Source organism: Zootoca vivipara, chromosome 2, assembly GCF_963506605.1.
Source record: "Zootoca vivipara chromosome 2, rZooViv1.1, whole genome shotgun sequence".
Taxonomy (NCBI): Eukaryota; Metazoa; Chordata; class Lepidosauria; order Squamata; family Lacertidae; genus Zootoca; species Zootoca vivipara.
In genome coordinates, this window is record NC_083277.1 from 54,841,694 (window position 1) to 54,863,752 (window position 22,059).

Sequence of the window (22,059 nt, forward strand, 5' to 3'; positions counted from 1 at the left end):
ATTAATTGCATCTTTTACTCTACTCTTATTCTCTTAATGAAATTAAAATGAACTACAAGATGGTTCCATTTTCATATTTACTGCTTGCAGTGCTGGTGAGCTATTCCTCATATGCTGTCAGGATTTTGCTAGAGAAAATTGTGGGACCGAATTAACATGACATAATTTGTCTGGGCAGTCTACAGTTGAGGTTGCTGTGTATAGGAAGGATTCGCATAGGTGAGTGATGCTTGCTTAACAGTGGTGCTTCCAAAACAGCTTCTGAACCCTTTTGGAGGTTATGCTTCCTAATTTGCTTGTCATCCAGGCCATTTTGGCTGAATTGGATGGCTGATTCAGGGTCTTTAAGGAAATTGACAAAATATTGGCGCACTTGCAGACTATAGCGAATACAGAATCTCCTTCGTTTCTTATGCTGCTTAGGAGCATGGGGTGTAGTGTGTGTGTGTGTGTGTGTGTGTGTGTGTGTGTGTGTGTTCTCGGTTGCTCTAGCACCAGACAACACCACATAGCAAAGGGGAGCAGCTCCCATTATTATAGGATTTGTAGAGTTAGAAGGGACCCAAAGGGTGGTCTACTCTTTCCTCCTGTAATGCCTACTTACCGGTAGCTGCGATGCCTACATTTAAGGTGGGCTTTCTATTTTCGCTTTCTATTTTCAAACCAAGACTGAGCTCCAGGAGCTCTTTCCCTATAATTACTAGCATTCAAAGCCAGATTTAGGCAATTGGAGGCATTAGGAACATCCTAGTAACTTTAGCTCTTTCTTTTGTGGTGTATAATCTCAGCTCTATCCAGATGATCAGTGAATGTCTGCCATAATCTTTTGTGTGATAAGTCCTTTATCTCCATTCAAAGAGTGTGATATCCATCTGTGTGTAATGGAGGGAGATGACTCTAGATAGAGGCGCTCCACTTAAGAGAGGCCCTTCTTGGACAAAGGAAACTACTGCATTGCCATTTATCAGGAGGTTAGGCTAGAATATTGATAATAAGTTTTTAATGACACTGAATGTGTTAAATCGCTTACCAATGCCAGGATGTTTGTTATCACCAGCACTGCTTTGTAAATAGTCACTGTTAATTGTCACTTTTTCCATTCCATTTCCCTCTGACTTCACAGCTTACAATTATTGCCCCCCCCCCAAAAAAACACGCACACCTACACACCCTGTGTATATTTGTGTGTATATATAATAAATGTGCAGTTGACAACTTAGGATAACACTTAATGCATATGAGAATTGGATTCTAGCCCACAAAAGCTTCTGCCATAATAACCTTTTTAGTCTTTAAGCCTTCCTCCTGCACACAACTGACCCAATCCATCTCACCCCCCCCCCACTCCCAGGCCCCTGTGGGTTAAAGAAAAGCTGTGCATCAGCAAACTATGTGGCATAAGTCTAGTTTGGCCTGAGCAACAAGATTTAACAGTGCAGTCCTACACATGGCTATTCAAAGGTAAATCCCATTGGGTGGAATTGAAAATAATGCTAAAACCATCTCTGCTTGAGCAGGTGAATTCATATCTCCGCTTTGATCAAGCACTGTAAAATTGATATCATATTATCTGCATTGATCGTGTCTGTCCCTGTTTTACATACCCTTTGGAGAGAGAGATGGAGCATTCATGTGCTCTAAAGGGGTCATCTTACCAGCACCACCCTTTTCTCTAGTGTTAAATGCTTAGACACAATTCACACACACAAACACCAAATGGAAACCAAGAATTGTGTGTCGCCATCTCTTTGGAATTGTATTTAAGCTGCTAATGGTGCATGTATTGGTAACCGTTGGACATTCAGGAGAAGAAATGGGCAGAGTCAAACAAAGAAAAGGTAAGAAAACTGAAGGGCCCTGGAAGGTTTGGGGACCTGAGCTCCCTTGAATGTGCCATATGTGCCTTATTTTATAGGGCTGCTGGCTCCATACCACCATTCCACATTCATTATTTTGTGGCCCTTCTCCCCCTTATACCTCATTGTACTTCACGGTGCAGATGCAACAGCCCCAGAGACTTCCTAGCTTTGGGTGGTTGCTGCCTGATTTAAAACTTTCTGGAGATGGAAATATTTACAGGAGAAGAAACAGTGGGGGTGTAGGAAGAGAAGGGAAGAGATCCTATCCATACCCAGTAGAATAAAGCGAGGGTTTCATTCAGCTCAATTACAGTTAAAATCCTGTTTGATTTATCTGATTGGGAACATGCAGTATAGCTAATTCAGGTTCTCTCTGTCCACCAGCATCTGCTCTCATCTCCCGAGGAAGGACAGGACAAGGGAAAGGGGGAGCAGAGTGAAGGCCTCTCTGCTGGCTCGGGCTGCTGGATTAAATGCTCTCAAAGAACCATGGAGCTCGGGTCTGTTGTGTGGATTTGGAAAAACAGGAATAAAGGAATGTTCCACTGGAAATAACAAACGACCCTTTAAAATAAGGGACCTCTGGCAGCAGCAATGCAGTGAGAACAAACAGCAAGAGACCCGAGCACTTGAGTTAATAAGAGTTTAAGCAGCAGGCTACTGGGGATTATCTCCTTGCTACACACCACAACAAACTGTGTGTTCCACAGATCAGCAGTGGTGGGGGGGGGATGAGAGGCAGTCAGGACGCCTGGGTTCTATTTGTGGCTCCAGCTCCGTGTGTATCCTGTGACCTGCTTTCTAATCCGAGTGATTCAGATACTCCATTTCTAAATAAGGATAATAATGTGGGTCTGTATTGTGGAGAGAGAGAGAGAAGCCTTGCAGAGTAAAATTCTGCAAAGGTGCTTTGAGAGTGCCAGGTGAGAACCACTACTGTTGTGAAATGACCAGCTAGTATGTGTGCTGTTATTGTCTTCTAAGGGGCAGAGAGAGACTTTCCTCAGCATCTGCTGTTATTGGGGGTGGGTCTAACAGTAGAACTGTGGCTCGCAGCAAGGTAGCTCTATTGATGACAAAAGGAATTCCAAAACATTTCAAGCTGCAGACAGCTTTCTTAAAATATAAGTACTAAAAGGAAAATGGAAGGAAGGGGGAGTACGTGTGTGTGTGTATGTATTTCACACTTCTGTAAAAGTATTTCAAGGCAGTGTACAGAATAAAATCAGTAAAAGCATCCATTATGACTGCCTCCAGCCAAGACAGACAAATTTGTCGTCAAGAATCTTGTTGACTCATAATTATTGGTTTAAAAAAATTACTGAAAGTAATTTAGTGTTGAAAGTAAAGGGGTTCTCCCTTCATGTGCAAAGCCCGAGAGCCAGTTATCTGGAGCATGCCATTGGAACCTCCTAATATCTCTATTTTGTTGGAGACTTGTTTTAATGTTTGATGTTTTATTGTATTTTTAATATTTTGTTGGAAGCCGCCCAGAGTGGTTGGGGAAACCCAGCCACATGGGTGGGGTATAAATAAATAAATAAATTGTTGTTGTTGTTGTTGTGGGCGGGGTATAAATAAATAAGTTGTTGTTGTTGTCAACAACAACAAGAGATGAACTTGACTTTCATTTGCAAAATTATCCCTACATAGTTCAATGCCATTGACGAAATCTGTGTCTTATTGATTTATAGGTAAGCACCAGACAGCCATGGGGTGGTACATAAGGGCCTGCATGAGCCTATTGCTGTGGTTCCCCTGGTTTCAGCCCCTGTCTGTCCCTTCGAAGGCTAAGAGGCATTGCAGGATACACAGGCCTGGGCCAAGGTATCCTTAGGAGAGGTAAACATTTTGGGTGCCCCCCTCCCAAAATTTTGATGGCAGTTGACCGAAGCTTATTTTGAAAACCCAAGTTTCACTTTTCGGTTGCACTATAACAAATTCTTGGATCCAAATAGAACTTGTCTCTGATGGCAGTTTCCTCATTTATGTCTAACATCCCATTAGAATCAGGGCAGAACTGTTGCCATTTAACTCCAGTTGTTGTGACCAACTCAGAATCCCCTACTCCCTCTGTATAAAGGATGGGAGGGCTGGAGTACCAGCCCCCTGCTCTTTGGTCTCTCCTCCCCTAGTCAAACAATCCAAACTTAACTTTGCCTTGGGAGATTAAGAGGACAGGGAGGGGTTATGTTTACCAAAGCCAGGCATCAGTGGCAGCAGGCCCTGTGAGAATGATGGTGGCCAGAATCGCCCCAGGAACATCCTGTGCTGCTGGAGCAAATGACCCCCCATAACAAATCAGTTGTGCTGGGACTAAAAAACATTCTTGTGTACCCTTTAGGGCAAACTACATGGGACAGGGGGTGGCTATGCTTGTTTATTCATTTGTCAGGCACATTCACATCTACAAATGGGATGTGAAGTAGGCTGCTTTTTACAACAAAAAATGTGGGTGGGTGAGGGGAACTGAGCCTTCCGCCATCTTACCTCCGCACATTCTAAGAATTCTGCCCTGCCCATGCGGAATTAGTTTTGTATCGGAATGTGGCTGGGAAGAAATGTGCCTGCAGTGATGGAAGTTGTGCATGTTAGGGGCTCACATCACCCATTTCAGAAAAAGTAGGTCCTGCCACCTGTCCACTCCCCATTTTAGATGGGGGCCAGGCATGTGAACAACAAACATGGCGGCTCCCATCATGTCTGATTTCCCCCTGACTTGCAACACTTGAAGCTACTTCTTGCAACAGCTAGCAGCATAAGGGAATTTTGATTTGTTGTGTCTTTGGGCCAAAGCCCTAACAAAAATAGAGCACTCTCCCATAATAATAAATTTGGCTCCAAAATTTGGCTTGGCGTATGTGTTTGTCCAGCTCGTAATGAATTGAGCACTATTTCCCCCGGAAGTTCTTCCCTGGCTTGGAATATTAAATAGGGCCCTGAGCCTGCATGGCCAGTGTTTAGCAGACCGTGTGCCCACTGCCAGCTGCTTTAGTAGGTGCATGCACAAAAGTTATTTACTATTAAACCTTTTATTCTCAGCAAGCTCTTGTTAATTGCCATAAGCTATGTAACTGCCTGGTTAACTTTTGTTTGGTGAGAATCTTCTTCTCTGTTTTAGTCCATGATTTTGACTGTTTCTTGCAAATGTTTGATGTGGTTGCTGTCTGTCATTTTTAACATGGCCCTGAGTGTTTTGGGGAGGATCTCCAGGAGGATTTCCAACACTATGGTTAGTATTACGTTGTGAGTTCTGGGCAGATGAAAGCAGCCCACCACTCCCAGGGGGCAATATATAATGGTGTGCATGCAAGCATCACCCTCAGCACACGAGCACCAACATCAGGGCCGGCTCTAGGGGTAGGCTGGGTGGCGCGCGGAAGCCATGCTGTGCGCTGCGCCCGCCCACCAGGGCGAGGGCGCCAGAGCGATCTCTGCACCATGGCGCCAGGGCGCCCGACATGCTTGAGACGGCCCTGACCAACATCACAAGCCAGTAGTGACCTGTCGGAAATCAGATATGCTCCAGCACACAGATATGTGCTCCTGAGCACATGCAGTCTATTCAGGCCAGTATTTATCTAGCAGACACCATGCACATTATCGCTCGTGTATACCCAAGAATAATACATCCACTTGCCCAGATGCCTCCAGAAGTCTCCCTTTACAAGCAAATATATAGACTCAAAGTACAGCCACACAGCAGAGAAATGCACAGTACATTTCCATGTAAAATAAATGCTTACATGCCATGCAAACTCTCAGATACTGTAATGAGGCATACACATACCCCTTTGTACACAAGGTTACTTCTATTTGCTGTTCTGCAAGACCTTATCTCAAAGCAAAGCAAACAGTTTCAGGGAGGGTCTGCCTTCCCATTCTATCGATTTTGTTTAACTCTCCCTATTTCCCGCTGTCAGCTCATTAAAATACTTTTCAAATAAGTGTTTAAAAATCATTAGCATCTTGTGCGACTGCCTCATTTCCACATTAATATTGCCAATCAGGTGCCCAGCTGAATTGCATTCTGGGAAGTACGCCAGCTATGGAACAAAATCCTGTTCCTGTCAGACACTGCCAGCTGTCAGCAGAGGCCTGCTCGATCTGTGGATTTCACACAGAGTTAGGATGCAGGCGGAAACCTTTTCTGTGCATTAAATTAAATGAAGAGCGATGGAAATCAGTCGCAGCCATGGCACTTGCCATTCAGAAACAGATTTTCTCAAGTACCTGAGCTGCATAAGGGGGGGGGGGGAAATGCTTATCACATCACACAATGGTAAGACTTCTGAGCCACAGACCAAGAGGAAGGATTTTCAGTTTCTAGGAGGAAACATGTAGTTTGAATAATACTTGATGATGCCATCTTTTACAGAGGTGTGTGTGTGTGTGTGTGATATCACTGCTGTCTGTCCTCCCCACTGTGGTTTTAATGAGCATTCTATGTAACCCTTAATGTGAGTTACCTGCCACGATAGCTATGTTCCTTCTCCATTAATAGAGGCAGTGCCTTCCTGAATACCAAGTGAGGAAGAGTACAGTTCCTGCTTGCAGGCTTCCCATAGGTAGCCGGTTGGCCACTGTGAGAACAGGATGCTGGGCTATAGGGGCTTGATTCAGCAGAGCTCTTTTTATTTTTTTAACTTATCAGATATGGGAAGTCTTTTGGCACCATTAGTTTATCATGTACTGAATTCCCAGTAGCGTGGAACAAGAACCTCGTGGTTCACCCTTCATTATTCATCTGCTAATGGGACAGAAGGTGAGACATGAACTCTTGATCTTATGTAGTGAAGCCTCAGCCCTCAGAATGTATGTGGCAGTGAGATCCAGTTCTGTGTCTCAGGAGGAATCTAATCTCTCTCTCTCTTTCTCTCACCCCTGCCCCACCCCTCTTTTAAGAGGAGATGAGCAAACAAAAAGAAGGTTTTGACATTCCATCTTGCCACATGAGAACTCTGGAGCGCAACCTGCTAGGAATTTTCATCAGAGTATTTGTGTGCCACAGAATGAAAGGACATGGACTCTGTACTCTTCTGCAAGTCCATGCCAGTCTGATGTGTTTTTAATGTGTTGCATGCCTGCCTTATCATTGCACAATTACTTTTGTGGTGACAAAATAAAAAAAAAATTCCTTCCAGTAGCACCTTAGAGACCAACTAAGTTTGCCATTGGTATGAGCTTTCGTGTGCATGCACACTTCTTCAGACATTTACCTAGATCATCACATCTGACCATTTATGAAAATCCAAATTATAATAGATGTGCTTTTATAATAAAAGACCACATAGGATGTAGGATGACATAAGTGGGGACAACGACGACAATTAACTCAAAATTACATGCAATTTCCTAGCAGCAAAGCAAACAAGAGCTTCTTATCACTATGGGTGGTAGACTTGCTATCACTTGCCGTTTTCGAAATTACAAGTCACTGTCATTCCAAGAAAAATCCTTTGAGCCAGCAAGAATCCAGCATACTGTATATTCAGGAAATAATTACAATGGTTGTTAATCAAATTAAAATTCCTCAATGACAAACTAGTACTGTCTTGTTTCTTCCAGTCTGTGGGTAGCTTAAACCACAGGTGGTACTTTAGCACCTTAAAAACACAAAAGGCACCTTAAAAACAAATTTATTATGGCATAACGATGTGGCTACAGTCCGCTTTCTGAGATGCATGAAATGTAGTCCTGAGCTATAGGTACATCTTCACAAGACTGTAGCACCATGTGGGTGTTTTTCTTGCCCCAAAGCTCTGTCCCTGATGCAAGTGGTCCAGCTGTTTGTTCAGGCATCCTCATCCCTGAAGGATGAAAGGGTTGGTGGCACAGAAGAAATATTCCAGTGGAACGGTCACATGGCAGATAGCTGGCAGCCCGGAAGTTGGGATTATGCATTTATATGATGCAGGCTTAATGCTAGATAAATAAGATGACTCAGATGACTTGTTTAACAGAGCACAGAAGTCACATGGTAGTCATTTGTAGTTCCTTGCAAATCACTAAAGCAACATTGAGGTTAGAATGGTAGGAATTTCAGTTACATTCTTCTAGCTGCACTTCTAGGTTTCAAAGGATAACATTACCTTTTCTCTTTATTTAGAGGTTTGCATAGCTGAAGATGGAAGGTGGGCTGACTAGGCAGAGCTCATCTTTGAATGATGATGCTTCCAGGCCCATCTTGTGCATCAGGAAACCTAGGGGAATAGTAATAGGATGTGAGAGATTGCTAATAGCTTCCTTTATGTTTACTTTGGAAATGACTGGGTTTTGTCTGTAGAAGGATGTGAGAGATTACCAATAAGTTTCTGTATGTTTACGGGGAGGGGGGAGTTACTTGGCTATGGAAAAAATGCTACCGTAATGGAGACTTGCTGGGATGAAGGCAAGAATTTGCCGCAGTGTGCCTCGTGTTAGATTAGGATTGTTTTCTTTGACAGACACAGCCCTACCATTTGGCAGAGAAAGGCAGTGGACATTGGGGTAGGAAGGTTTGGGAGGATAAAGTTCTGTGTGTCACATAGACCACACCTCTTCAGCTGCCCTACCGCTCTCAGGTGTGGCAGAGGATGCTGTTCCACCATCAGCGTTGGTAAGATTCAGTTGTACGTTGGAGGAGGGTGCAGGTGGCAGCAAAATGTCTTGGGCCAGCCCATATCCTGGAAGTGGTTGCCGGAGGCACTGGAAATGGCCAAGTTTGCAGCTTATCACTCAGTATTGCATTAGGCTCTGCTATACTGCTTTAGAATACTTCACTGTAGTTCCATGCTCCTAATGTGGCCACTGGAAGTCACTACCGGTAGCTTCTATTATTTCAGATACCAGGAAATCTGTTGCTCTGCCTTCTGCTCTTTTGCCAGAGATAAAGCTGTTCTGAAACATTTTGATGCTACTGAAAAGCAATTTCTTCATCTAAGGTCTGAAAACGCCTGCTTGATGATAAACACACAAACACACCAAAAACAAAAACAAAAAAACCCCACCATAAACAAACAAAGCAGTTATGGAGCCCTTGGGAGAAAACAAAGAATTGTTTGCTGCTGTGTACATTTTATCGTGGAGTACAGTATATGTGTTTAGAGCTCATAAACAGTTGCTGCAATATGGCAGTAGTTTAAACAGTACTTATATTTTGTTATTGGAATAGTTTTTTGAATAGGAGCGGGAATGGGACACAGTTATCCAGATATGCATGAAATTCAGCATGTTTAGTGTTGAGAATTAACCTGCATCTCATTCATAAATTGCTATAGATGACTGCCCTCAGCTGAGTTTTTTCTTCAACTGAGAGGTGGAGTTACACCCCAGCCAAGTGGCAGCAAGACCATAGAGTGGCAGCAGGGAACTTGAGGACCCACAAGTCAAGTGCGGCCCCCAGGACATTCACCAGTCCTGCTCCACAACCTGCTTTGAGTTCTTTTGCCTGTCTTGAACATGTTCTTGAACTGTGATGGCAACTTTTGCTTGCTTGGGTAGAAGAAGGAGTGATATGAGGGTAGGTGTATGTGTGTGTATAGAAACTTCTTGCTTTTGTATGGCTGCAGTATACCCTACTCTCCAAAGGTGAGAGTCAAAGCTGATGGCCCCACCCATTCTCGCCTACGTCTTCCCCCCCCCCCACTCTTTCATCTGGCTTTGCAGCCCTCTGGCCACGAGGAAGTGGAAAAGACTCTCCATCCCTGCCTTAGAGTCCCTGAGTCCCCTTTCGCCAGCTGTAGTTTCTACACGCTGTACAAAGCCCGGAAACGGAGCCAGGGAGAATTCTTGCCTGCGGTGCAGAAGGACTCCAAGCAACCTATTCCTGGTCACGGAGCCTGTGGCAAAGTTTGGGAGCTGAGCTCCAAGTTCTTTTGCACATCAGTCCCAGACATTCACCTCAGTGTCATTATCCTCGTCCTGGCACAGCACACAAAGTGGCCCATACATTGTTCCAATAGCAAGATTGTTTTTAAGGCATCACAGCAAACTTCCAAGAGCTGTGGGTGGCGGAGCGGAAGAAAAAAAGGTCAGGGGCGGGGGGAGTTGGTAAGGAAAAGAGGCTGGAGGGGGGTGTGGGGGGTGCAGCCCTCCTCATTACTTTGGGCATGAACTGCCTATAAAGATGCTCTGTCTCTTGGAGCCGCTTCCCAGCTATCGGCCAGCAAGGGCTATGAGCCCAAACAGAAGGCACTTTGTGCTGACTGCCAACATATCCGGCGCTCGCTGCTTTCACAGCCTGGCAGGCCTCTTATAGTCTCTCCAGCTCCCCTGAGACTTCAGTGTCCTGACTAGCACGGAAGGCAGTCGCTGCCAGGCCCAGGTGGGCAGAACTTGTGCTCCCCCAGGAATGTGTGGCCAAAGAACAACCAGGGGAAGTATTTGCTGATATTTCCATCTTTCCTTCTGATGAAGCAGGGTGCATCATTTCCCCACTTCAACCCTCATTTCACTTCCTCCCTCCCCACTTTCTCTGCCTAGTTGTCCTCTGTGAGTTGTAAGAACTATATATCAAGCTCCATATAGGACTGAGGCCTGCCTGGAGGATCTGTTCTTAGTGCAATGCAATTGTTGTCATTGTTTTTGTTAGCAATTTGCAGTGATATGAGCGCTGCAACCTCAGAGTCGTCCGTGACTGGACCTAATGGTCAGGGGTACCTTTACCGTTCCTGAAGAGTGTGAAAATGTGTCTTCCCACACAAGCGCTTGGATCCCAATATATTGCAACTGGGGTGAGGGGTTGAAGTACATCTGACCTACAGATATTGGAGAATTTATTCTATTAAGAGGTCTTAAGGACAGGCTGGATAACCCATCATCCTTTGGTGCCCGGGGTGGGGGGCATTGAGTTCTGATCATGCATCTGTTTTGGAGCCTTCCCTCCAGTCCTGTAATTCTCTGCGTCTCAGAATTCTGAGGAGCTCATTCAAGGGCTCTCTGCTTGCGTGCTTGAGGGTTATATAAGTAAAGAGGAGACTCTCCCCTAAAGTCTTGCACCAGTATAGAAGACATGAAGGGATAGGACACACATCTGCCTTGTTGCTTGTGCATTATGTTTTGTTGGCATTCTGTGCTGTGAGATGTAAGATGTGACTCAAAAAGAGATGTAACCGCTTATGGCAAAGAGTGACTCATCACTTCAGTGGTACAGCATCTGCATTGCTTGCAGAAGGTCCCAGTTTCAATCCCTGGCATCTCTAGGTAGGGCTGGGAGAGACCCTCACCTGAAACACTGGAGAGCCACTGCCAGTCAATTGTACAGTAGGCAATACTGAGATAGAGGGACCAATTTGCCCGACTTGGCATAAAACAGCCTCTTCTTGTGTTCTTGAGATTCCTACATAATCTCAGAGCAACTGAACCAGCAACTGTGTCTTCATGCATAGGGAGAACTCACACTGGGTGAACTTCTCATTCAGCTTTTAAAGGATAGGGTTAGGGACTGGCATCAGCAATCCTCCTTTATATGAGTACAGTACTGGATTATTTCAGGAAGGCAAAATTAAATGCAGCACCTTGTTTGAACCTGCAGTACTAGGGAAAACACTTCACAAGAATGCATTGGACCCTCCGTTACGGTTTTCTCAAATTTTGTACGAAGAAGCTAATTGTGCCATTTCTCCATCAATAAGGAGGACCTCTAATTATTGGGGCAAGTGTGTGCGTGCCCTGTGTTTGGATTGCCTGTAGAGATAGGATTTCCTTCCTAATCACTGCCATTTTCTTATTCACTTGCTGCTGCCAGTATTCTGCATCCTCTTGCAATAAGTTGAGCCCACAGGCTTCTGGCAACACGTTTTTTGTCCTCCTGTCTCCTCCGCCATCACCTTTCCTAGACACTGCATCCCTCTCTCCTTCCTTTGCGCTTCAGGCACAGGAGTTGGAGATGCTGCCAGGACATCAGGCCAAGTGCTTTTGTCAGTTTTGGTTCAGTTGTGACTGTGAACTCCCAAGGGCTGAGGCTTACTGTGCTCACAAGGAGGGATTTCAGGAGCTCAAGTCTGTTTAGCATCTAAAAGGAAGGTTAAGAGGTAACTTGGTTACTGTGAATAAGGAGAAAGCGCTAATGGGCATTGATGAGGAAACTACAATAACAGCACCAAATGTGAAATCTGCACAGGCTCCTCATGAGGCACACAACTCTTAGCAGTGAGCGTGAATTAAGCATTGACACAGATTGCAAGAGGATGGCGTTGAGTTTCTGTTGAATGCCTATTGGACACAGGATCCGCCTAGGCTTATTGTCTGTATCCAGCATGCAGTGAGGTTAAGGAATCCTACTATGCTCCTCCCTAGATGCAGCTGCATGATCACCACATCTGACAGCTTCTGTGACTGCAGTGTCATGTTCTTTCAACCCATTCTTCCCGGCAATTCCGGTCCCAATTTCCTTTCACTCAGGCACACCAAATGCCTGAGGTTCATATCTGTATCAGAATGATTGCTTGGAAAGTGTGCGGCAGCCGAAAGCAGAGAAAGCGCGTGAGTTCCTGAAAATGCCACACAGTGTTGATGCGTAAATAGGGATGTGTGAGCAATGAAAGGTCTGCTGGGGTCCCAACCTTTGTGGGGGGTCATGAGACCTACCTGCGCTCAAAATCCATTGTCACCCATGTCGAAGCTAGGAGTTAGGAGTGTGTCCAACTACCTGGAGAAAGTAAGTCTGTGTCTGTATACCCAGCCAGCAGAGGCATACCTAAGGGTGCCAGCAAAAATCAGACTACGGAGTGTATGGTGTATATATATTTGTGGTGATGCAACACCACTGTTGCAGCAAGATTGAGCATGGCAGAAGCTTCCTGTCCTCCTCACACCGCAGCTCAAAGACATGTGAATTTTTCCTCCCTTCTTCCTCGCCTGACCCTTACTCCCGATGCTTTGAGTAATAGGGTCAAGTCATAAGGGACTCCAGGTGTGCCTCGGGGTTTTTCTAACCCTGACTGTACTGTTGCATAGGAACTGGGAGCAGAAAACGGGATGCCCTGCAGAGAATGGAGGGCTGTTTCTTGAAAAGCAATGTGAAAGGGCAGTTCTCCCTTATTGCAGTTCTCCCTTCTGCTAAAACTAGGGTGAACAAAAAGCACAAAAGTCGTTTCATTTGCATCATTGGGGTGGGTATGTGGACATTTTAAGAGTCTATGTCAGCCACAAACAATCACAGCAGAGGCTGGCTTATTTGTTACCTGTGGGCCAGCCAAACATTTCCCAAGTCTGATCTCTCCAGTGACGAGAGTAGATTAGCAGTGCAATCCTATACACATCTACTCAGAATTAAGCCCCGCTGAGTTCAGTGGGACTTGCTCCCGGGTAAGTGTGTGTGTCGGATTGCAGGCTAGATCTTTGGCAGGAATCCCCTTAACATTATACTGATACTCTATTCTGGTGTTCCGTCGTGTTTTGCTGCATTTGCTCCCTTTCACTTTCAGCTCCTGGTTCTCTCATCTCTTTATCAGTTGATCTTGTGCCCTGGAAAAAGTCAAAAGAAGGGATGTGCGTGGGAACTCAAGCTTGTCACCCTACTGGATTCTTAAGTACAATGGATTGAATCACAAACTTGGTTTGTTGGAAAGGATGGGGTTGGTGTTTTGCTGCTTAAACTATTGTTAGCATCTATTTGATATGTTACAAGGAGGTTGCAATTAGGACATCTGAAATGAGTAACCAGCGGTGCTGAATAACAAAATAAGCTCAGATTTAATTATTTATTTTGCTTTCTGTTCCATTGGCAAACAAGACCAGAGTTTGGGATGTTTTTGATCATCAGAATGTGATCCAAGAGCACTTATCTCCCTTGGCCATTCATGCTTTGTTTCTGCTCCCCCCCCCCCCCGGTACTGACACCCTTAAACAAGTATGTGTATGAGACAGAGAGAGACTGTGGAGCAAGAAATAGAACAAATTTAACAGCTTGAGAGAGATTTATTATTATTATTTTTTGCAGAGCTCTTACTGTGCCTCTTGCAGAGTTTTCTCAAATGATACTGCAGGGAGACTCCCTACAGGGAGACTCTCTCCCCCCCCCCCCCGGGTCATCCTGACCAGCACTTTGCCCAGCGAGAGCGGTAGCAGTGGGTCTGGCAGGGGGGATGAGGAGGGGAGCGGAATGGAGGGAAGGCTCAGTGAGGTATCAGAGCCCCTGCACTGCCCAAGCCAACTAGTGGAGGAAGGAAGGCTCAGCGATGTATCAGAGCCCCTGCACCGCCCCAGCCCACAGCTGGAGGAGGGAGCACAGCCGCTTCCGGCGCCCGAATTGAGGCGCACGGCCAAACGTAGGGTGAGAGGGCGGCGTTTCGGGGTGCCCAAGCTATTATGCTGGCCCTGGAGCAGAAGGGCGCCATTGCCGGATTCTGCAAGTAACTAGGAGGTCATGTTTCCTGCTATCTCTGCACTGTAAATAGTATGCACAATAAAACCCTTAAAAGACAGAAGGGACTGGAGTGTCTTTACTCGGGAGTAGCCGCAACAATCCCCTGACAGATACTGATTTTTAAAATTTTATCTTTGTCACCAGGAGATCAGACAAAGATTCCCAGAGTCAAGACACTGGTTTCTCTGCACTCTTAAATGCCCAATAAAGCAGAAATCAGTTTTGCCCAACAACAAAAAGCTTTGTTTGCACAATTCTTTCAAAAACCTTTGCAAGTAACTACGGTATGTCAGATAAGCATAAGAAGAGCTGGGTTCAAATCCCTGCTTAGCCATGAAGCTCACTGGGTGACTTCGGGCCATTCACTGCTTCTCATCCTAAATGTGACCCCAAAGGGTTGTTGTGACAAAAAGTTAGAGGCGACAAAAAAACTGAGGTCCTTGCAATAAGAGCGGGAAATGAATGCAAAACACAATACATTACCATATTACAATGTCTTGAAAAGAAAAGAATTAGGCTAGCATTTCACAGGAATCATTTGGCAACAGAGGGAAGAAAAATGGAAGACCCTGGGGATGCTGCAGGAAGAGATTGGCAATTAATTTTCAATGAAGAATCACCAGGGACTAGGCCTTTGATTAATCTTAAGAGAACATTGCAGGCATGTACAGTCTGCTTTTCCTTGATCACTGGTTTAACTACAGAGTCCTCAAGTATGTGGGGCTTCAGTGGGCTGGCCAGGTCAGGGAGCACGACTTTTGCACCACTAATTTTAAAAATTAAACACTAAGGGGAGTGAGCCAAGTATCTTTTCTGCTCCTGAGCTCGGTCAGATGTATGGCTGTGATCGGAAATGAAGTTACCAGGAGATTTCCTAAGCATGACATTTAGAGCTACATTTAACTCAATAGGAAGCTTGCAAAGGGGCCATTTAGACAGGCGGGGGTAAGTCTCATGTAAGGACAAGCACAGTGAGGGGAGGAGCAGGAGTCAAAGCAGCAAGGGAGAGTAAGGCCAGGAACAAACCAAGCTCTGGAAAGGTTGCAAGGACTGCAAACATCATCACTATCAAGGGCGTACCCACCACGGGGCAAGTTAGGGCAGCTGCCCTACTTTAGAAGCCAGCTGCCCCCCCCCACAAGGGCGTACCCACCGCGGGGCAAGTGGGGGCCACAGGCTGCCCCTCCCTAGAAGCAGGGCTGGTGGGCAGAGGCGGAGCACAGCCCGGCGGAGCGCGAGTTCGCCATTCCCGCCGCGCCGCACCCTCCCTCCAGCTCCCCGGCGCGCCCTCAGGCAAGGCCAAGCATGGCGGGGAACCAGGGAGCGCGGTGCGGCGCGGTGGGCGGGAACGCCGAACTCGCGCTCCGCTGGGCTGGGCTCTGCCTCCGCCCACCAGCCCTGCTTCTAGGGAGGGGCACAGCCCGGCGGAGCGCGAGTTCGCCGTTCCCGCCCGCCGCGCTGCGCCCTCCCTCCAGCTCCCCGTCGCGCCCTCAGGCAAGGCCAAGCGCGGCGGGGAACCAGAGAGCGCGGCGCGGCGGGCGGGAACGCCAAACTCGCGCTCCGCTGGGCTGGGCTGGGCTCTGTCTCCGCCCACCAGCCCTGCTTCTAGGGAGGGGCACAGCCCAGCGGAGCGCGAGTTCGCCGTTCCCGCCCGCCACGCTGCGCCCTCCCTCCAGCTCCCCGTCGCGCCCTCAGGCAAGGCCAAGCGCGGCGGGGAACCAGAGAGCGCGGCGCGGCGGGCGGGAACGCCAAACTCGCGCTCCGCTGGGCTGGGCTGGGCTCTGTCTCCGCCCACCAGCCCTGCTTCTAGGGAGGGGCACAGCCCAGCGGAGCGCGAGTTCGCCGTTCCCGCCCGGCGCGCCGCGCTCTCCCTCCAGCTCCCCGTCACGCCCTCAGGCAAAGCCATGCACGGCAGGGAACCAGGGAGCGCGGCAGGGGGGCCTTCCTGCCCTGGCGAACTCCTGCGCCCACCTTTGGCCAGGGTCTTTTCGATTGGGCCATCGCGAGGCAGCGGGAGGAGCTTGGCTCCGTCATCTGCCCGCATGCAAAACCGTGCAGGGGTCGGCAGTTGCTGAGAACAGGGTCGCAAGGAGAGAGGGGCGTCTGCGCGGTTCCAGATCTCTCTTTCTCTCTCTCTCTCAATCTCCCAGCTGGAGGGAGGTCGCGCCACGGTGCGCTCTGTCGGGCTGTGCTCCGCCTCTGCCCATCAGCCCGGTGCCTCTGACTGCACTTTGCCCGCCCACTTTGTGGCCCCTCCCCGTCCGTGCCTTGGCCCCTCCCCTTGCCCCCCCCCTAGTTTTGATCCTGGGTACGCCCATGATCACTATTATTATTATTATTATTATTATTTATTAAAATGTGCATGCCGCCCTTCATCCGAAGATCCCAGAGTGGTTCACTACAGAAAAATACAAAATGAGAATACAGAATATGTAATAAAACAAAAATAAAAACAAACCAATATTATTATTTATTATAGCACTGCAGGTGCTTGCAGCTAGGAGGGTGCAAGTAGGAAGAGGATGCTATTGGGAGTGGGTGTGAGCAATGCCTAAAGGGAGGGGATGGAAGCAAGACAAACAAGAGCAGTGCACACTCCAAGCTCTGTGGGGTCCTTCGGCAATATGGCATCACTGGGACCCCCGTCTTTCTACTGCCCGCCTGCTTGCTCTCTCCCTCTGGGCCTGAGCCTCATCAGGCAAATGGAGAGTGGTGCTGCTTCTCCTTGCTTTAGTCACAAACCTTCACTTGCTTGGAAGAACAAGGAGCAGGGCCAGGGGTCTCTGGAGATCAGCAGCAGGCCTTGGCAAGTACCTTCTCATGCCAGCCTCTGACGCCTCTGGGCCCGGGAAAGCAGATGGCCTACAAGGAAAATGCAGTGAAAGGCAGCCCCAGGGAAGGAATGGCGTTTCTTGTGGGCAGGAGGTCCTGACACTCTCACAGTGTCAGGCTACATGCCCTGCGGAATGTATTGCAGTGGGGAATTGTGAGAGCAACGTCACACACATTCTTGGGCTGTTTGGTGCTCAGGCTTTGGAAGCCTTTCTCTTTGCTCTGTGATTGGTGCGAAGAGCCCAAATGAATGATGTCATGGTTGTGATTAGCGTCTCCCAAAGCTGAAGATTATTCTCGGGTGTATCTGAATTCGTTGGTACACTGTGTGCAAAGATAGGAGCAGTGGAATCTCACTGAGATACACCAGCAGGTGGAAGAGTGAGAAGCTAGCCAGGGCTCTGCTGCTTCAAAGCTGGGCTATCCTACAAGGTGGCCTACGGAAGCATAAAGGAAGATTTCCCCACTCAGATGTTATCTCTCTCACCAACCACTTGCTACACCCAAACCAGCATCAATAGTAGGGAATGCATTCATTCGCTGGTTAGAAAAGAAATTTAGGTGGTTGTCAGCCATTTCTAGCAGGGCCGTTCTGGAGTGATCCCAAGTGGACAACATTTGGACAATGGCTGATTTTTAGGGAGTAATTCTCATTAATAATCTTGTGACTGAGACTTGTGCAATCTTACACACATGCCTGCCATCCTTCAATGTATACAGCAATGCCTGATTTTCTCTCCCATGCTGGACATGTTCAATTCCTCTGTGTCAAATCTTTAACAGCATTTTTTCCACCAGGTCAAATATCTGATTTGATGGGTGTTTCTTTGCAGACACAACACTGCTAAGGAGACCACTACCCTGCGGAGATTCCGTCTCGTCACTGTGTAGCCAGCTACTTGTCTGAAAGCTCACTGCCAGGGAAGAAGAGAAGGGGCTCACTTCAGAGGGCAAAGATGAACTCCATGGCTATCCCCATCCAAACGGAGATGGTAGAGCTGGTACCGAATGGGAAACACTCATCTTTAAATGCCTCCTCCATCCCCTCCGTGGGGAATGACAGGTGAGCCAGTGCTGACATAGCAACCTTGGTCTATTAGACTTGAGAGTGAGATTGCAGGGCTGAAGATAATGAAATCTTCCTTGATACAAGTTCCGTCTCCTTCCCGTGAAATCAGAGCTCTTTCAGTGAGTACAAAGCACTGCCATTGACTCCTGGCCACCATTCAGTAATCAGTTGATAATCTGGAGTGCAGGTGATTGGGTGATGTTAGTGTCGCAAGTGTCACATGAAGGACAGGCAGTGATTTTGGACCCTGGTACAGCTGAGGCTTGGGGCCTTCCCACAGATCAGTTTATAAATGCATACTTTTTCCTTGCGCTTTCTTACGTTTTCTTACATTGTTCTGTGCCGACTGAATATCTTTCTTCAAGGCTACAACTGGATGTGGAATTGTCAAGAAAGCTCCGGTTAATTGTTCAGAGTTTCTGCCGCACTGTTAGCAGATTTTTAAAAGGAGCGGTAGGGTAGGGAAGAGCAACTCTGCAGCACATAATTCTTCACTAGAGTTTTATTTATCTGAAAACATTTGAAGCTGTTTTTGCAGTGTAGATGGGATATTGCAGTGCAGTCAATTGGAGAGAGACAAGGGGGCTTAGGACCCTGTCACTCCTGCTTTCTCTCTTGGTGACTTCTGTGTCACCATGCAATGCTCACATATCCAAACACAAGTAATTAGTACCCAAACCTTGCTAAACTCACTGTGAATTCAGATATCTATTAGCCAGAGTTTTCCTATGTCCTTCCTAGGTAGGCTGCAGTTGTTTTAGGAAGAAACCATGGAGGGAAATTGCACAAATCACAGATTAGAAATGTTCCCATAGGAAGTAATGGAAATCATCAGCTCATTATGCGAAGGCTCACCAGAATGATTTCCTGAGAACACATTGTGTTGGGGAAGCAGGACCTGCGTGTATAAGGAGATTTGGGGCACAGTGTGATCAGTATGCTGGTGATGCCCAGCTCTTTTTCTTTGTAACATATGAATCGGCAGAGGCTATACATTGACCAGCTGCCGATTTGAAGATTCTAATATACTAGTATCATGAAGCCCGTTAAATTAACGGGTGCCAGAACATCCTGGTGCGAATGTCAGCGGATGCTTTGGCCTCAATTAACCACCTCCAGTCCCTTCTTTCTGCAGCCGAATCTTTCCTGCCCCCTCCGAATGGCGGGGGCTGGAAATTACATGCATTCGTGTGCCTCGAGTGGTTCTTCTTCCACCACCCCTTTCCCCTCCCTCCCACAGCCCCCTTTGCAAAAGGAGGCAAAAAAGAAAGAAAGAGAGCCCGCAGTAATGGGAATGGAAGCAAGTGACCTCATGGAGCACAGACGGCTGAGGCCCAGGCTGTGTGAAGGGGGAAAAGCAGAAGGGGGGGCGTTGAGGCAAAGCAGGCGAGAGAGGGAGAGGAAAACACCCTTTTCTGTGTGAGGTGGTAGGGGCTTGTGGAAACGCAGGCCTTCTCGAGGAAGGAGTCTTGAACGCGGCGTTTGTTTCCGCGAAGGGAAGCCGGCGCGCGCGGGAAAGCTCTCCAGGAGAGCCTGCGAGGCAAAAAGCAGCGCGTGCCTAGAGCTGTCTCTCTCTCTCCCTGTCTCTCTCTCTCCAGGGGAGGCTGGGCTGGGGGAGGGGCAGGAGCGGGTAGAAAGCGGAAAAGCCTTTCCATGAGCTGCCTGGTGCAGCCAGGCTGCTGCCGCCGCCGCCCCTCCTCCTCCTCCTGCTGCTGCTGCTCACAGTCCGGCCAGGCACGACGGTTCCCCTAAGTCTGGAGAGCGGAGGGGGGCGAGAGAGAGGGAGAGACAAAGAGAGAGAGCGCAGGAGAGAGAGAGCGCACCGCGGCGTTGCCATGGCAACCAGAGCACGCGAGCGCTCTGCGTTCCAAGTCCCAACGGCTGTCCGTGGGGCACATGCGCAGTAGCGCAATCCCACGTACACAGGGACTGGACGCAGAGACACTTGCACTTTATTATATAGGATGCCAAGTTTGGCTAAGCAAGCAGACAACGGGTATATAAGAGGATACTCTGCAGACCAACACAATCATGGGTCCCCATCCCATGTGCCCGAGCTCTTAGTAGGGAAACTTTCAAGAGGTGGGTAATCACTTTAACAAGCACCCCCACCCATCTTTCGCCCATCTACCTCTTTCCCCCTTTTCTTCCCAATGTCTCAACAAATGAAACTGATTTGTAAAAATGTTACGAGAGACATTGCACATATTCTTGTAAATCAAGAAAATCTTTAATTAAAAAAAAACACAAGCATTGTCCTTTCCCACCATCCAGATTTGATGACAACCAGCCAGAGATGGAGGAGTTCCTTCCACACGGTGCTGAAAAGAAACATACCCATTTCACAGATGTAAGTTTTGAAGCATGGATCTGAGCTTTTGGCTGCCATTCCTTTGGTTGGGAGCTAAGGTGTCAAAGCAGTGGGGCATGTGAGGCCGGTATATATTCTGCAAATGGGTTAGATAGCAGCCATGCAAATCCATTCCAGAAAGCCATCCACCATCAATTGCTACCTACCAGTACAGTATAGGGATTACCAGCCTTTGGGCTAAATCCAACCTCCTCGGAGAGCCATGTGGCTCCGTAGTCTTCATCATTTAGTTGAGGGAGGTAGAATGGAAGGCAAGAGAACTTGCCTGCTGGAAAGCTGGAGAGGAAAAACTAGTTGCAGACCTGAATTCTGGGAACTGCACTAAGACAACATTCTAGGGGGAGCGGGATTCCAGAGCACCCTTCTCAACATTTCCCCTCCCAAACTTAGTGTAAGGAACATATGGGGAGGAATAGGCCAAAGAGGGCTGGGGAAGAGGAGATAAGACAGCAGCCCCAACTCCTTCCCAGCAGACTCTTTCTCACTTTCTGCTTCTTTTACTTTCCCTACAGTTTGAAGGAAAGACCTCTTTTGGTATGTCCGTCTTCAACCTCAGCAATGCCATCATGGGCAGCGGGATCCTCGGTCTGGCATATGCCATGGCCAACACGGGTATCCTCCTATTTCTGTAAGTGCCATTTCCAGAAGAGCTACGAATATATGCATACCTTCTCCTTATATCTCCCTAGTAGCTTGGGCAGTCTGCTCTTATCCTGTTCTAAATGCTGTCTTTTTGGATCATTTTGAATTTTAGCATTTAAATCGCTTTGTCAAACTGGTATTAGTTTTACTGCTGTGATGTCCCTTCAGTGCTAGGAAGGCCTCCTTTTGATAAAAGATTTCACCAGCCATCCCTTTCCTATCATTTTGCCTCCTCTTCCCCATTCTTCTGCTTGAGCTGGCTCTGCACAGTGTGATGGCAGCAGAGAGTCTTTTCTTGCCATGGCTTTGTATACTATACCAACCATGTCTCAGGGGATGGTCCAAAAGCACATGAGGCCACCACCTTTCTGAAGCTAAGCAGTTTAGGGTCTGGTCAGTGCCTGGATGAGAGACCTCCAGGGAAACCTGTGTACGCCACTTTGGGATCCATGATGGAAGAAAAGGCAAGATATAAATGTAATAAAATAAATGTGGAGAAGCTCTACATATGGATTGCTTCAAGCAGCACTCGCATGTCACTCATTAGCACTCTGCTTTGCCCTTTCTGCTCCATTTTTGAGACTAAAATTCTATCACATAAACATGACTTTTTTTGTTTTTATTTTTAAAAAGAGATATATCACATAGCTTTCTTTCTAAATTGATGTTTCGGGGATTTGCACAGTACAAAAGTGTGAAAATCTTGATGTTTTGGGAACTGCAAAAAAGAAAAGAAGAAATGCCCAGTGTTTCTAGTGCGGCTTAATGGCTTTGCTCTAGTTAAACTGGAGAACATTGATTTACATTGTCCTGGAGATGCGGTAGCATGAGGTAGCATGCTTCCCAGCATGATTAGAAGCTGCTGTGCTGAGGACTGGGGTGCAATTGGGTGTTTCCCCTCATTGAGGTGGTGGGGGGACACACTGAACATTCCTCC

General features: G+C 47.3%; 1 protein-coding gene across 2 annotated transcripts in view; it reads left to right on the forward strand.

Moving 5' to 3' along the window:
- Positions 1-22,059, forward strand: part of SLC38A3 (solute carrier family 38 member 3) — a 76,135-nt gene that overhangs the window by 20,001 nt on the left and 34,075 nt on the right. Inside the window, exons 1-4 of one of the 2 annotated variants that reach the window (XM_035106001.2) lie at positions 9,916-13,398; positions 17,874-18,103; positions 20,384-20,459; positions 20,993-21,108. In XM_035106001.2, coding sequence (XP_034961892.1) covers positions 17,997-18,103; positions 20,384-20,459; positions 20,993-21,108 — 299 coding nt within the window. In that variant the 5' untranslated portion in view covers positions 9,916-13,398; positions 17,874-17,996. Of the gene's footprint in view, positions 1-9,915; positions 13,399-17,873; positions 18,104-20,383; positions 20,460-20,992; positions 21,109-22,059 lie in introns of those variants that run through there. The other variant, XM_035106000.2, reaches the window with a different exon arrangement.